Source organism: Danio rerio, chromosome 23 (genome assembly GCF_049306965.1).
Source record: "Danio rerio strain Tuebingen ecotype United States chromosome 23, GRCz12tu, whole genome shotgun sequence".
Taxonomy (NCBI): Eukaryota; Metazoa; Chordata; class Actinopteri; order Cypriniformes; family Danionidae; genus Danio; species Danio rerio.
This window is the reverse complement of record NC_133198.1, coordinates 6544547-6562704: the sequence shown is the minus strand read 5'-3', so window position 1 is coordinate 6562704 and position 18158 is coordinate 6544547. Positions and strand designations below refer to the sequence as shown.

Here is an 18158-nt window from a genome sequence, read left to right as displayed (position 1 = left end):
GTTATAGCTTAAATTAATTTTATAACGCAAAAAAACATTTCGCACGCATATTATTACAGTTTTGTGTCAGTTAAAGTTAAATCAGTTGACTGTTGAAATTGTTTTTATAGTGATAATAATACGCGTTTTGTGCGTAAAAGCAGAATCTGTGTATTATGGTTTGTGAACGCCTAATTCCTATCGTCAGTTTTATGCATTTTTGTATTTATTTGTTATTATATCATTCTGTTATTTTAATATACGGCGATGCTCGTGCTTGCTAAACCTCTGAAACATATACGGGGTCAGGCAAACCTCCCATTATACTCAGCCAGCGTGTAACGAATGTTTTCTCCTTGCTTTTTAGATGTAATCTGTGCCCTCGGGTAAGCGCTCCAGCGCCACAGCTATAATAACAGCGGTATAATTCACTCCGCTTGACATGTTGCAATATTTTGACACAGCGAGACGCGCGTCGGGGCAACGTGCTGTCGCCGCAGGTGCATTCTGGAAACGGGCATCCACGAAGCGAGTAAGCAGCCTCCACCCATCATTACAGTTCACAGACAACTGAGACAAGTATCTGCGGAGATAACCCGACGGCCCTCCCGTTATCAGTCTCAGGGTTCTCATACCTCCCACTCTTGCCTTTGTTAGCGGAGTATTTGCGTCCGCGCTTCGCTCCTCCTCCTCCGGTTTGCCATCTATACTCGCGATCCTCCGTGCGTCTGCAGGTTGTGCGCTCTGGAAACGCAACAGGTTACAAGCGAGTGAATGAATCAATGGGAGAAATGCGGGAACTAAATAACTAATTCAACCTGCGACAACGTTTCACTGATCGTATTTGACTGATTGCATTCGTGTGGAACTCTTGCGCAAAACTTCATCATGGTTTCGTTGCTGGATTTAAGCGCTCTCGTCCTGTCGCTCGTGTGGGGATACTGTGTCCTGGCAGACACCGTCTTTACAAACTTTACCCTGGACAACGAGGTGCACTCGAGCTTCATCCACCGGCGCTTGAAGAGCCAGGAGCGCCGGGAGATGCAGCGGGAGATCCTGTCAATCCTCGGGTTACCGCACCGGCCGCGGCCGCACCTCCACGGCAAGCACAACGCCGCGCCGATGTTCATGCTGGATCTGTACAATGCCATGTCCACCGAGGGAGACGAAGAGGGCTTCTCGTATCCCTACAAGCCCGTTTTCACCACTCAGGGACCGCCGATTGCGACTCTTCAGGACAACAACTTTCTGAACGACGCGGACATGGTCATGAGTTTTGTTAATCTAGGTAAGATGGTCACGCGCGCGCTGACAGCTCTGAGATGTCAGATATCACATTTGAACCCTCTTTGGCATGCCACAGAAAACTGCAGCTATCAGTGATCGCTGTTGAATTTATTGATTACAAATGTAAACATTATTGTTTACTGCACAAATGGACCACATTTTTTGTCATAATGCGTACTACAATAATTGATTATTTATTTAATCGATAGAAATACTAAAAATAGATTTTTTAGTACTAAAAATACAACCTTGATCTAAAGTCCCTATATGGTCTAATATTGACAGAATTTTGAAATTACTCATAACATCCAAAGATGTAGGTGACTTTTCTTTTCTTTTCTTTTCTTTTCTTTCCCCCCAAATAGAACATTAAATAATACTTTGAGCTGAAACCGTGGTCCTTGGTGATTCATTAAAATGAAAGTCAACAGCTACCAGCTCTTTGAGAATGAAATAAATAGACAAACATGCAGGCAAAACAAAATTAATACACATGGTTCCTGACAACACGCATAGTACAAGCAATTCTAGATATGGGGCCCCATTGAAACTCAAAACAGTCTCTTTCTCTATAGATATACTTCCTTTGTAGATTCATTTATTATTAATATTATTATTTTTGCAAATAAACTGCATGTTAAAAATATATTTAAAATAGAACCTCTATCTTAATGTAAAATGAAATGCACCCATCGCCACTGAACATATTGCAGCAGTTACCAAAGATGCCACAGCAAAAACACACAGCAATGTCTATCATAATCTTTTCACCATTATTTGAATAACAGTTGTTTGTGAATGTGTGGCCGTCACTGTTTACTTTGAATTTTTTTTTTTTTGAACAGACCTTTCTTAACAAGAACGTTCCACTATTCATGGGAGCCAGATTAGAAAAGATGTATTGATTTTGAGAACTTAATGATTATACAGATTTTACAGCATTTGATAGAAAGTTAATAAAAGAGCTATTTGATTAATATTGGCTTCTGGCATTGGTCGGGGCCCCCTAATTCCCTGGGGCCCTAAGCGGCTGCTTACCTTGCTTATTGGTTAAGTCCGCCCCTGTTCATTTATTACTATTAATCCCCAGTTTCAGCCCTGTGTTTTTTGCATTATTGACACAATTTGTTTATAAAGTTTTATGTTTTAACATTAAAGATATACACAAGTACCATTTTAACAATGTGTATACCATGCATCCTCCAGGGTTTCTGCAGGTTTCACCAGGTAAAATTTAAGACTTTTGAAGACATTTTTAAGACCATTATAAATGAAAGACTCATAAAGGGCTTAAGGCTAAGGACTTTTTTAAAAAGCCCAGATATAAAAGATTTTTATTTGACCTATAATAAAAATATATAATTTAATACATTTAATAATACAATAAAAATAATTATTAAATATCTTAAATGTTGTCTAAGCAAGTTCTACTTGTATCCATGCACTTTTTTCAACTTAACATTTCAGTAAATTCAAGACTTTTTAAGGCCTAAAATTTAGATTTTGGGATTTAAAACATTTTAAGACTTTTTGAGACCCTGCAGAAACCCTGATCCTCGCTGTTGTGTTCTAAACAATCAGCATCCCTAAAGTGTGTGTTTGCACCTCTTATCTATGTACAGTTAAAGTCAGAATTATTAGCCACCCTGATTATTTTTTTCCCAGTTTCTGTTTAACGGAGAGACTTTTTTTCAACACATTTCTAAACATACTAGTTATAAATAAATAATATTTGACTAGATATTTTTCAAGACACTTATATAAAGCTTAAAGTGACATTTAAAGGCTTAACTAGGTTAATTAGGTTAACTAGGCAGGTTAGGGTAATTAGGCAAGTTATTGTAGAGCTATGGTTTGTTCTGCAGACTATCAAAATATATAACTTAAAGGGGCTAATCATTTTGACCTTAAAATGTTTTTTAAAAAAATATATAATTGCTTTTATTCTAGCCGAAACAAAACAAATAAGACTTTCTCCAGAAGAAAAAGTATTATCAGACATACTGTGAAAATTTCCTTGCTCTGTTAAACATAATTTAGGAAGTATTTAAAAATAAATAAATAAATAATCAAAGGGGCTAATAATTATGACTTCAACAGCACATCATTATATATAGGACATATAGCTGGTGGTTCACAATGTTAAAACATATTTGTTAATTAACATTATTTGTTAATGGAGTTTTTCCATTTATTTAGGGGGCTGTTGTGGGACTTTGATCACTGTGCTGTCGACTTTTGATGTTGAAAATTCAACTCAGTTTAATAAAGTGATTTTTATTAAATAATATAATGAAAAAAATCATATATATATATATATATATATATATATATATATATATATATATATATATATATATAGGTTAATATTAAGAGGAAAATATAAATATATTTATTTTTTTTAAGTCAAACACTTTGGACATCGCTTTTGGACAAATTTTAAGACCTCGTAAAAACATGATTAAGACTATTTTATTATTTACTATATATATATATAGAGAGAGAGAAATAATCTGTAATATAATTACTACAGTAAAATAATCCAAGGTTTTTCTACCGGAATATACAACACAAACCCAGCCAATAGATCACTTTAAACTATTATATTATATAAAAATTGCTAAAAAAACTCACTTGTTTTGATTTTCTTCAAGGTTTAACATTTTTGGAAGAAAGATCAAGCTCCCATGATGCAATTCAAAAACACAAATAGTAAAAAAAAAAGTAAACATTAAAAACATGAATCACAAAACACAGAAAACTAATTTATGTATGCGATTTTTACAGTGAGGCTTTGTAAGTATGAAGGTGTCAGCGAGAAATGTTCTTTATTCTTCAGCTAAAGAAAGATGGCACAAGCCTTTGGATGGCCTTAGGGTGCATATAATAACAGAATATTTAATTGTTGGCTCAACTAATGTCCATATTATAATTTTATTATTTGTTTTATCGAGGTTCTCTGGAATACTTTATTTCAATTGGTCAAAGAATCAGTCGAAACTATTTGTTTATAAAACAGTCTTAGCTTCTGATTGGTCAGCTGTGTTATTTTGCTAGATATACTGGAACAGTTTTGACACAAAACACCTGTTCACCAATCACCGTGTTTTTTTATTTCAGGAACTATAACTTGTAGCAGATGGAGCCCCCTTCATACATTTTCTTAATAAAATATAACACAATTTTAAATCTGGACATTGTTATTGGGAACAGTATTTGGGTTACATTTTTTATACATATTTAGGGTCAAATTTGACAGACAGTTGCCCTTTTTAGTGTTTGTTTAGATGTTCTTAATGACAGCAAATCTGATACTGTGCTCATTTTGGAAGACTTTTAAAAATGAAACATGATGAACAGCATGCAATAGTTCAAATAAAAGCACATTTTAAGTCAAAACGTATTAAATCCCTTGCTCAGATCGATCCCGTGTCTCATCATGTTTTGGCATTGACAGGAAAGACCTGCTATACAGAAATCAGATAATAACAGGCCTGAGTGAATAATAACAGGCCAAAAGAATGGGGATTTTTCCCCCCCGAGAGTCTTAGATATTTTATTTGTTCCTGGGCCAAATAGCGCGCATACTTCTCTCCTCCATTGTTTGTTTGATTTTATTAGGCCACTTATCAGTCCAGAGTCTTAACCTTGGCGTGATTTCCAAGCCCCTAATGCTGGTGAACACAAACCTATATTTGCATTGTGTGTTTTGGGCTGTGATAATAAAGCGCTGTCGCATTCCCAAGCGTCTGCTGTCTCAGCGCCAGCTGTGTCCTTCGCTAATGTTCAGGTGTTCAGAGCTGGCTGTCTGGAGCTCAACGCTCTCTTTATCTCCAGGTTTTTTTTTTCTTCTGCAGTAATGATATCAGCTGACAGAGACTCAAGTGTTTGGCTAAGTGCAAAGTACGTCTCATGACTCGTTCGTTCAACTGGAATCCTATAGTCTTGCATTTAAGATGACCCTTACAAAAATATACCATAGTAAGAATTGTTTCTGCCAGTAATGTCCTTTGAAAAACATTACTGCATTAAATGTGCAGTTGAAGTCAGAATTATTAGCCCCCCTTTATTAAAAAAAATGTTTTTTGAAATATTTCCCAAATTTTTAACAGAGAAATGACATTTTCACAGTTTGTCTGATATCATTTTTTTCTTCTGGAGGAAGTATTTTGGTTTTATTTAGGCTAGAGTAAACGCAGTTGTTTTTTTAAATCCATTTTAAGGTCAAAATTATTAGCCCCTTTAAGCTATATATTTTGTCAGATTGTTATACAATACTCTTGCCTAATTACCCTAACCTGCCTAGTTTACCTAATTAACCAAGTTAAGCCTTTATAGAGGTGTCTTGAAAAATTTCTAGTCCAATATTTACTGTCATCATGGCAAATATAAAATAAGTCAGTTATTAGTAATGAGTTATTAAAACAATTATGTTCAGAAATGTGATGAAAAATCTTCTCTCCGTTCAACTTATATATATATATATATATATATATATATATATATATATATATATATATATATATATATATATATATATATATATATATAAACAGTTGAAGTCAGAATTATTAGCCCCCCTGAATTATTAGACTGCTTGTTTATTTTTTCCCCAATTTCTGTTTACCGGAGAGAATTTTTTTTCAGGCTTAACTAGGTTAATTAGGTTAATTAGGCAGGTTAGGGTAATTAAGAAAGCTCTTGTATAACAGTGGTTTGTTCTGTAGATTATAGAGAAAAAAATATAGCTTAAAGGGGCTAATATTTCTGTCCCTAAAATGGTGTTAAAAAATTAAAAGCTGCTTGTATTCTAGCAATAAAACAAAAAAGAATTTCTCCAGAAGAAAAAATATTATCAGACATACTGTGAAAATTTCCTTGCAAACATCATTTGGAAAATACTTGAAAAAAGAAGAAAAATATTCGAAAGGGGGCTAATAATTTTGACTTAAATTTTATATATATATATATATATATATATATATATATATATATATATATATATATATATATATATATATATATATATATATATATATATATATATAATTCATTCATTCATGTATTCATTTTCCTGGCCCAGTCCCTTATTTATGTGGGATTACCCCAGTGAAATGAACCACCAACTATTCCAGCATGTGTTTTATGCAGCAGGTGGTCTTCCAGCTACAACCAAACTGCAAAGGTTTTTATCAGTTTAAAACATTAAAGGGATACCCACTTTTTTGGGAAATAGTAATAATCTTATTTGAATGATGAGTTTTAGCATTTTTAAAACCAAGATCATAACATTTATCATAAATAAATATGAATAATGATTTTTGAAGGATCTTATAGTAGGGCAAACAATCCTTATTTTAAAATTGAAGCATTTTATTTTCAGTTGACATAATATTTCACAATAGTGTTGATTGTTTTTATGGATAAATTCTATGTAATAACAATTTTAGAATAAGAGATATTGACCTAGAAAGTGTCAGCTTTATTTTCTGTCTTATAATAAACCATGTAACTAGACGATTTATTGAAATCAGATTTTTTTTTAAATATTTGAGTGAGATGCTAATCTGATTCAATGATTTACGTTAAGCTAAGCTAAAAAGTGCTTCTGCTAGACACTAAGATCGGCTGAATGGACTAAAAAAATGACACTGTTTAACTATAGGGGACTATTTAATGAGCCTATTTCCAAAAAGGTGGAGTGTTCCACTTTAATGTGTCACCGTGCTAGCAATGATTCACTGTTTTATTTTAAAAAGCAATACTTGTAATAACTTCTCACGTAAACGCTCTCCATTCAGGTAGCTTTTGGTCATTCATCGTTACCTCCACCTAAAGTGTAATCTTTGACACCGCCTTTAACTTGGCTTGCCTTAAAGTTTCATAAGAACCTGGCTTGTCTTATCATCGAGTTTCCTCATTAAAGCGTCATCATCTGCACGCAAGCACAACACTGCTATGCAAAGTGTAATTTATTGTCCGATAAGAGCAATTAAGTTGTTAAGGGTGTAATTTGTATCGCTGTTTATTGGGGAAATGGGTTGGATACAATAGTTTAGTGATGACCTGAATTCAGTAATAAAACCCTGTCATGTTCATGGCGTTCTAAACTTGTGTGACACTGGAAGTATGTGTAAGTATATAAATATATACATTTATTTTCTTTTATTTAAAAACTACAAGTTATCTGGGGAATTTTTTATTTTTATTTATAATGTTTTTTAAACATGTCTTATGCTTTAAAAGGTTACATTTAACTATTTATTTTGTATATGAAAAATAATCAATACTCTTAGATTGAAAATAAACGTTTTTTATTTTAAAATATGATGTAAAGCAGAATATTTTGCATCTCCAGTACTGCATCATTTTCAGAAATCATTATTCTGATTTATTTATGATCATTTGTTGTTATTTTTATAGCAATAAGAGACATTTTTAATTCAACTGAAAACAGCTTATATTTGTAAATTAATATTTACCAAAGCCAAAAACATTTTAAATGGCATTACTGGCGTTCTCACTGAACTAAAATAAATTTTTTTGTACATTACTAAGTTAGTTCTTTCGGTCATTTGATCATTCATTAGTTGTTTGTTCGTTGTGTATTTTTTGTGTAATTTAATTTGTTATTACTTTGATAATAATAAGAGACATTTTCATTGAACAATGTTTCCTTTTTTTCACATTAGTTAGTTGGTTAATTGTTTATTTACTGTAGTTATTTATTTATTTAGTTAGTTAGTTGTTAGTTCAATCTAATATTTATTTAACTTAATTTAATTTGTTGTTACTTTAAAAGTAATAACAGACATTTTAATAATGTTGAAAATGGCTTAATTTCAATTGTATTTGTAAATGACTATTTTCCAAAGCTAAAAATATTTTGTTACATTTTAAATTGCATTGCTGGCATTCTCACTGAACAAAATTTCCTTTTTTTACATTAGTTAGTTAGTTAGTTAGTTAGTTTGTTTGTTTGTTTGTTTGTTTGTTTGTTTGTTCGCTAGTTGTTCATTCATTCGTTCGTTCTATTGTTTGTTTAATTAAATTTTTTTATTGCTTTGATAATAATCAAAGACATACTGAACAAAATTTCCTTTTTTACAATTTTTACAAAATTTCCTTTTTTTTGTTTGTTCATTTTTTGTTTATTTAATTTAATTTGTTATTACTTTGATAATAATTAGAGACATTTTTAATAATATAATTTAGTTAGTTTGTTTGTTCATTCAATTTATTTATTATTTATTTATTCATTTATTTATTTAATTCAATTAATAAGAGACATTTTAATAACATTGAAAACAGCTTAATTTTTTTTCTTTGTAAATAAATATTTACCAAAGCTAAAAACTTTTGATTATATTTTAAATGGCATTACTGGCATTCTCACTGAACAAAATTTCCTTTTTTTTACTTAATTTGTTCTTTTTTTTGTTCTATTGTTTATTTATTTTAATTTGTTGTTACTTTGATTATAATTAGATACATTTTTAATAATATCAGTTTTAGTTAGTTAGTTAGTTTGTTTGTTCATTTATTTATTTATTTATTTATTTATTTGAATTGAAGTTGTTATTACTTTGTTATAATCATAGATATTTTAAATAATGTTAGTTAGTTCGTTCATTTGTTTTATTAATTAATTAATTAAATAATTTAATTTAATTAAGATACATTTTTAACAATATTGAAAACTTTATATATAATATTGAAAAATATTGCTTAGTTTCATTGTTACATGTTAAATGGCATTACTGGCATTCTCACCGAACAAAATTTCTTTTTTATTTGTTTGTTCTATTAATAATTAAATTAAGTTAAATTAAATTTACTTTAATTTTATTTTATTTAATTTAATTTAATTTTATTTTATTTTATTTTATATAATTTATCAACTCCAGACTTGTAGTATATTGTATTGTAATTGTCGCCTCACAGCAAGAAGATCGCTGAGTTTGAGTTCCGGTTTCCTCCACAGTCCAAAGACATGTGGTACAGGTGAATTAAATAAACTAAGTTGGCTGTAGTGTATGTGTGTTAATAAGTGTGTATGGATGTTTGACCCCTGATGAATAAAGGGACTAAGCCGAAGGAAAATGAAAGAATAAATGAATATTTTGACCATGTGAGTCATGAAGACTCAAATAATGATGCTGTTGCATTGAATTACAGAAATAAAATATAAAAAAATAAAAAGTTTTGTTTAGTCAAGAGCCGAAAAAAATGTATGTGAAAAGACTAATGTGTGTGTATGTGAGTTTGGCTGTAGGCAGGGAGGTGACAGTGTTTCTTATTCTGCAATGTGTAATTATGCAGAGGACTGCTGTATTGTACCTATTTTGGACAAGCACTGACACAGATGGATTTGACCACAGAGGCTTGCAGAATCAAGGGCCTCTCTCTCTCTCTCTCTCTCTCTCGTTCTGCTCCACTTTCTCTCTTCCCTCCAGCTTTAAATGAAACGACCTGCTCTATTCAAAGCAGCTAAGTTGCCTTAGCACACCTTTTATATGAAATACAATGTCAACAGACTTTCCCCTTTGGCGTTCAGCAAAAAAGAATGTGCAGATATGCATACGTATATTTGCTTTAATTTTCACAGCGGTGGTTAAATCGTTGCTCTATTGCATTACACCCAGAGAACACTACATGGACGCCATATGATACAAGTGTTTTGCTTTGTTCGCTGAATCTGCAATCCATAAACCTGACAGTCAATCATAACAAATATGTTTTGCATAAGCAACTTGAGTGCAAGAGAAACAAGAGAGTTTGCACAGAAACTACACTCCGTCTAATAACGTCTAAAGATTTTTTATATGTTTACTGTAATATGATTTCCCCCAAATCCCTTCAAAATAAGAAATGGCTAATTGTATTCTCAATGGTTTTAGGAAGAAATGCAATATTGTAGGTATTTTTAGTAACTTCCTTTTGATGAAGAAATTGTTTCGTATTGTGTTTGTAAAGTATCATGCAGTGCTTTATCCGAAGACTTCTTCATGCATTTTCTTCAAAGCAAAGAAAGAAAGCAGATGCTGACTGGAAGTGTCTTTCTCTTTTGACCCTTACAGTATCTGATTATCTGCATCATGGCTTGCAAAAAACAAATGCATGTCTTCAACATGCGGTTGAAGCATATTCACTGTGGTTTGTGATATTCCCTGGTTTGTGGTTTTTGTGATTTGTTCACTCTGATTGAATCTGTTGAAAAATACAATTATCCTGAGCCAATTTAACAAAAGTCAAGTCATTTACAATGAACAGATACTATTTTTCAAGTGTTAGTTTAAGTATCTGTCCTTGCTTTCTTTGGCCACACATACACAGCTATTTTTATAAACTGAGTTTTCCCCTCTTTTGCTTTTCTCTGTCCACATGAAAATGCAAAAATGGACATTGATGCATGTTAGGGGCATGGCGAATGAAAAGATACTGATACTCTTATGCTGCGTTCACACCAAACTGGGAATTACAGTAAGTATTTTCATGTGTAAATTGCATACATGTTGATGCAAACATAATAGCAGAGGTGGAATACTGTTGTGCAGTGCAAATGATGCGGAATATGCAATGTGTTTGATGCAAACGTGTGAAATTTACCTTGTTTGTGTGAGCCCAGTCGTGTTGAGTAGGGTCTGTCTGCAGACTTCTAGTAGAGGCGTGACTTGAAGTTTTTTTGGGGAACCACATGTCAAAACTGTGTTGTCGGCAAGATGGCGATGTACCCATCAGTTATTAATGTCTACACCTACTCCATACTTAAACCCAACCATCACAGTTATTAACACCTACAGCTACGCCAACCCTTAACATAACCATTACAGCTATTGACATTTAAACCTTCCCTAATCCTAAGCTCAACCCTCACAAACCTTCCCCAACCCTTAACATAACCCTCACAGTTATTAACGTCGACACCCTCCCCAACCCTTAACATAACCCTCACAGTTATTAACGTCTACAACTTCCCACAGCCTAAACTCAACCCTCACAATTACTAACGTCTACATCTTTCCCAGCCCTAAACTCAACCCTCACAGTTATTAACGTCTTAACCTTCCCCAACCCTAAACTCAACCCTCACAGTTACTAACGTCTTAACCTTCCCCAACCCTAAACTCAACCCTCACAGTTACTAACGTCTACAACTTCCCCAACCCAAAACTCAACCCTCAAAGTTACTAACGTATACACCTTCCCCAACCCTAAACTCAACCCTCACAGTTACTAACGTCTACAACTTCCCCAACCCTAAACTCAACCCTCAGTTACTAACGTATACACCTTCCCCAACCCTAAACTCAACCCTCACAGTTACTAACGTATACACCTTCCCCAACCCTAAACTCAACCCTCACAGTTATTAACGTCTAAACCTTCCCCAACCCTAAACTCAACCCTCACAGTTACTAACGTCTACAACTTCCCCAACCCTAAACTCAACCCTCACAGTTATTAACGTCTACACCTTCCCCAACCCTAAACTCAACCCTCACAGTTATTAACGTCTAAACCTTCCCCAACCCTAAACTCAACCCTCACAGTTACTAACGTATACACCTTCCCCAACCCTAAACTCAACCCTCACAGTTATTAACGTCTAAACCTTCCCCAACCCTAAACTCAACCCTCACAGTTACTAACGTCTACAGCTACGCCAACCCTTAACATAATCCTCACAGTTATTAACCATAAACCTTTCCCAACCCTAAACTCAACCCTCAGAAGCCTTCCCAAACCTTTAACACAACCCTCACAGTTATTAACGTTTAAATCTTCCCCAACCCTAAACTCAACCTTTACAGTTATTAACGCCTTCAGCTACGCCAACCCTTAACAAAACCCTCTCAGTTATTAACGCCTAAACCTTTCCCACACCCTAAACTCAACCCTCACAAGTTTTCCCTAACCCTTAACATAACCCTCACAGTTATTAACGTCTAGACCTTCCCCAACCCTTAACTCAACCCTCACAGTTATTAACGTTTACATTTTCCCCAACCCTTAACATAATCCTCACAGTTATTAACGCCTAAACCTTCCCCAACCCTAAACTCAACCCTCACAGTTATTAACGTTTACATTTTCCCCAACACTAAACTTAACCCTCACAGTTATTAATGTCTAGACCTTCCCCAACCCTAAACTCAACCTTCACAGTTATTAACGTCTAAACCTTCTCCAATTCTATACTTAACCCTCACAGTTAACGTCTACACCTTCCACAACCCTAAACTCAACCCTCATAGTTACTAAAGTCTACAACTTCCTTAGCCCTAAACTCAACCTTCACAGTTAATGTCTAGACCTTCCCCAACCCTGAACTCAACCTTTACAACCTTTTACCTTTATTAACGTCTAAAACCTTTATTAACGCCTACAGCTACGCCAACCCTTAACATAACCCTCACAGTTATTAACGTCTACACCTTCCCCAACCCTAAACTCAACCCTCACAGTTATTGTTGTCTACACCTTCCCCAATTCTAAACTCAACTCTCACAGTTAACATCTACAACTTCCCCAACCCTAAACTCAACCCTCAAAGTTATTAATGTTTACATTTTCCCCAACACTAAACACAACCCTCACAGTTATTAACGTCCAGACCTTCCCCAACCCAAAACTCAACCCTCACAGTTATTAATGTCTACACCTTCCTCAATTCTAAACTCAACCCTCACAGTTAACGTCTACAACTTCCCCAACCCTAAACTCAACCTTCACAGTTATTAACATCTACACCTTCCCCAATTCTAAATTCAACCCTCACAGTTATTAACGCTTGTGTCATCTCCAATCTGAGTTTTTGGTACAAAGCCAAATATAGCCCTATTCCATCAACATAACCTAGTTAAATTTCATATAGCACATAAGTCTATTGAGTCTAAGTCTATTAATGTGGCCAAATGTAAATAAAACCATTTTCACTAATCTGAAAGCTATGCGGTCAGAGATAACACATGGAGTGGCCAGGTGTAAACAGGCCCTGTGAGAACAAAGCTGATGCTGTAATGCATATATTTCATTTAAATCAAAGTGTGTTTTGACCCTGTATGGAGGTAACATTTTTCTTAGAGACCTCCAAATTAACCAATAAAGTAATATAATAGGGGCTCTTTAAATATACTAGCGAATATTGATACACAGTCAAACATATTTACTGCCAAAAAGTAATCTTAGTGCTTCTCATAAATTAAGAGGAAATTACTTCTTGCGCCCTCCGTCTGTACTCTTCTGAATGAAGCTGGGTGGCATTCGGCCCTTCTTAAATATTATGACAACAGTTGTGGATCTGATTTCACAGATACTCCTCTAAAGCACAACGGGGAGGTCTGCTGAGCGACAGGCTCTAAAGAAGCTTTGTTTGGCATGGTTGGAGCCTTTTAATTCCTACAAATGTTTCATAAGTCTGGGGCACGCGATTTACGACAGACATGTGGGTGTCTTGCTTGCAGAGAATGAGTCTTTTCGTCTGTCGGATGGAGTGTGTTTCGGTCTACAGCACAGGTGTGGATCTGTTTGTAGTAGCACTGGAGGCAAAGACTTTGTACTTGGGGTTTTTTAGAGCCAGCTGTTGCAAACTTACATGTATGTGGCTTGAATAATGTTTAGGGTGTTTTGCCTTTTGATGAAATTCAGTATGTTTGTGCTTGTGCAAAAGAAATGTGTTTAAAGGTGTACAGTGCATCTGGAAAGTATTCATAGCGCCTCACTTTTTCCACATTTTTTATGTTACAGCCTTATTCCTAAATATATTCAATTAATTAATTGAATATTATTAATTAATTAATTATTTCCTCATAATTCTACACATAATACCCCATAATGACAATGTGAAAAAGACTTTTTGAAATTGTTGAAAGTTTATTAAAAATTAAAAAAAAAAAAAAAACCTGAAAAATCACATGTACAGAAGTATTCACAGCCTTTGCTGTGAAGCTCTAAATTGAGCTCAGGTACATTCGGTTTTCACTGATCATTCTTGAGGTGTTTCAGCAGCTTAACTAGAGTTCACTTGTGGTAAATTCAGTTGATTGGACATGATTTGAAAAGACATACACCTGTCTATATAAGGTCTCAGGGTTGACAGTGCATGTCAAAGCACAAACCAAGCATGAAGACAAAGGAATTGTGGAAGGTTACAGAAACAATTCTGCTGCACTGAAAGTTCCAATCAGCACAGTGGCCTCCATCATCTGTAAGTAGAATATGTTTGGAACCACCAGGACTCTTCCTAGAGCTGGCCGGCCATCTAAGCTGAGTGATCAGGAGAGAAGGGCCTTAAGCCTGGTTTACACTTCTGCGCCAAGTGATCGGCGTGACCCACGTGCATTGCGATTCACGTAGCTGTGGATTTATACTTCTGCGCACTGTTTATTTTGCTCTGCAATAACACTTTCGAAACGCTAGCTGGCAGTAGGTGTTTATGGTCCTCTGTGTCGAGTTTCTTCACTGGTGTTTTGTTTTTTCACATTGAAGGTAAATTAAATAATGAACTACCCGAAAGACATGTGCACTTTACATTGCAGCAAACTGTTTGGAAGCAATAAAAGTGTCCAAGAAGATGTTCAAAATCTTTACACGCATTGACCCAGAGACTAGAGAGACTGTTTAGATTAGGGATGCCCAAACACAGTCCTGGAGGGCCGATGTCCTGCAGATTTCAGCTCCAGCTTGCCTCAACACACTTGCACGGATGTTTCTAGAAAGCCTAGTATGAGATTTATTAGCTAGCCCATGTGCGTCTAATTGGGATTGGAACTAAACCTTGCAAGACACCAACCCTCCAGGACCAAGTATGGGCACCCCTGGTTTAAATGCATGTCACTGATGAGAAGATGATGGATGTTTACAGTATGATGACCGAAAGGGCCTTAAACACCCAGCAGACACAACACGTCAACATGCCATCGGATCGATGTCAGTGTCCAACACCCAACCTATAACCAACCAAATATCAACGTCTAATGATGTTGCAGCTTGACGTTGTGTCGACGTTACCACTATGACATCTATCAGACGTTGAATTTTGTTTGCCATAACTGATGAATAAATGTCAGTATTTCACATCAATAGGATGTTGGTTTAAGATGTTGGCTCGACATTGGATTTTGGTCACTTTCTAACAACCTAAAATTAACCAAATATCAACGTCATTTGATGTCATTATTGGACATCAAAATAATGGTGTCCTTAGAGGTTGGCTAGACATTTAATTTTGGTCACCTCAAAATCACAACCTAAATCTAACCTAATATTAACGTCTTATGACATCGTGTGCCTGCTGCACTACAGAATGTTACGTTTACACACACATCCACAAATTACATGTAAATGCATCAACTTTTAACAGCATAATACTCACTACTCATGAGTACTTTTAAAGGGCTACTTTTTACTCCTACTTTGAGTAATGTTTACAACAGGTACTTTTACTCTACTCACACTACATTTTTAGGCAAGTAATGGTACTTTTACTTAAGTATGCTTTTTCAGTACTCTTTCCACCACTGAACTCATGTAAACACCGTAATCTTATTATTCTTAATTTGATTAGAGTAAATAATTTGATTACTGATGTCCATGTATACGTAGTCAGTTTGAACTAGCAGCAGTCATCTTTTTGGGTAGTTTGAACTAGCAGCAGTCATCTTTTTGGGTAGTTTGAACTAGCAGCAGTCATCTTTTTGGGTAGTTTGAACTAGCAGCAGTCATCTTTTTGGGTAGTTTGAACTAGCAGTAGTCATGTTTTTTTTTGTACATTCTGTCATGTAAATATAACCTTCAGCTGAGGGCATTATCCTGGATTAAAAGTTTTGGGTGATTGAAAAAAAAAAAAAAAGAGTAATGCTGTAGAAAACCTCATTAAATCATGACACTTCATATCCACCTTTACTGACTTGTGCAAACCCAGTTTGATGATGTACATAGTGTTTCTCATCAGACCTAAATAGTTTAAACAAAAAAAGTGAACTAAAGTGAACTTTGGACCAGTTCTCTTTCCGCAACATGCTTCTCAGTGAAGCTTAGTCTAGTCTTTCGACTCTACTGATGAAACACTACAGGCACTGAATGCAGAGATACAGATCTTTACCCTGTTCAGAGCTGAGCTGATGATCAATCCCAGCTGCAGTGTTGAAATGATTGACCACAGAGATTCTCTGCAGTATTCTGTGCTTTCAAACACTTTCATAGATGACCAGCATTTTGGGGGTGGACTTGGCTTGAGCCACATATATTGTAAAGATGTTATATTTCAGAAATCACTTAAATCACATTTTGGAATGATCGTCTTCTCTTGCTATTTGCCTGTCATCTGGACTAAATGATAGAGAAAACACACAAGTGTCACATAAGCTTCATATGTACAATCACATGTGAATCACATATAGTTTTTACATTTTCACATAAAAAGGATGTGTTTCCCTCAAATGAAAATGTCCTGTTCTATACACTTGTGATTTTACCATGTGATCACTAAGTATATTTAAGTATGTTTGTCTTTAACATTACTGAAAATGTCTTACAGATCTACAGTGATATGAGGGTGGATTCAAATAAAAAGGTTGCGGTCAACTTTACTTATTTATATACGTATTTATAGTGTAGAAATGTGTAAATGTCCATTTTGCCATATTTATTTCATTCATTCATTTTCTTTTTAGCTTAGTCCCTTTATGAATCTGTGGTTCCACAGTGGATTGAACCGCCACCATATTTGTTTTTTTGGATTCTGCTAAATGACTAAATGTAAATGTAAGTAATAATAATTAGATCACCTTCGAATTTTCTTTTTCGGGGGGGCTAATAATTCTGATTTCAACTGTATGTATACACAAGAAAACGGCATTAACATTATACCAGACACTGTAAAAAGCTCATTCCCAGACTTTTCTGACAGGGTATTCGAGTGTCATCAAGCGACAGACGTGAAAGTATGTTGTGGGACTACTATACAGGAGTTATTGTTATGGATTATAGCAAAATGTAGCATTTTGTAAGTATCTTTTTAAAGCATGACCATAAAACAAGAACGTCGTTATGAATAATTAAAATATTATTCTTGTTTGTCGTAAAAATTCTTAACATTGCCCAAAATACTTTGTGCATCTCCTGAATCATGTGCAGCCATGCTTCTATTGTAACTGGTGTATTCTGGGAAATTTTTGTACCCCTTGGTTTCCAGTGTGGTCCTGGAAAATGCCCAATTCAAGTACTATCCAGCCCTTCCCCTTAGCCATACACTTTGTAAAAAAGTGTATGGCTAAGCTAAAAAAAATCGGGACACCCCTACCCCTTTGCATGTCATGATTTTGTCAAGTATGATGCAATCCTGGATTAACATCTGTGTTGCTCCTGGAACATAATTTTTGTTGGAAAAAGTCATTTATACTTATTCCTAACCCGTAAACCCAACTATAACTGTAAATTAATTCCAAAATCAGAGAGGATAGTATAGTTGCATGACAATCATGTAGAAAGGCATAGACCTAACCCAGCTAGCAAAATTCATATGGCTCAAATCCGGCCCAAACCAGACACTTACATCCGGCCCACATGCCGCATGGAATGATGACACTTGAGCAGTTCGCACCTGTTTACCAGATCTGGGCCACAATTAAGCCAACTCTGGCTCATATATGGTATTGCTTTGGCTAATCTTTGGCCCAGATCTGACAAACAGGAGCAGACCGCTCTAGAGTCATTCCATTCAATATGTGGTCCAGATGTAAGTGTCTGGTGTGGGCCGGATCTGGGCCAGAATAAAAGCAAACTGTGGCTAATAATAGGGTCAGTTCTGGTTCATTTGGTTGAATTCTGGCTGATATGTGGTATTGCTATGGCTTAATTGTGGCCCAGATCTGACAAACAGGAGTGGA

At 34.9% G+C, this 18158-nt stretch overlaps 1 protein-coding gene across 2 annotated transcripts in view; it reads left to right on the top strand.

Moving 5' to 3' along the window:
- Positions 1–672: 672 nt before the first annotated feature.
- Positions 673–18158, top strand: part of bmp7b (bone morphogenetic protein 7b) — a 97134-nt gene continuing 79648 nt past the window's right edge. The window contains 1 exon segment of one of the 2 annotated variants that reach the window (NM_001077146.2): positions 673–1267. In NM_001077146.2, coding sequence (NP_001070614.2) covers positions 868–1267 — 400 coding nt within the window. In that variant the 5' untranslated portion in view covers positions 673–867. 2 annotated transcript variants of the gene reach the window in all.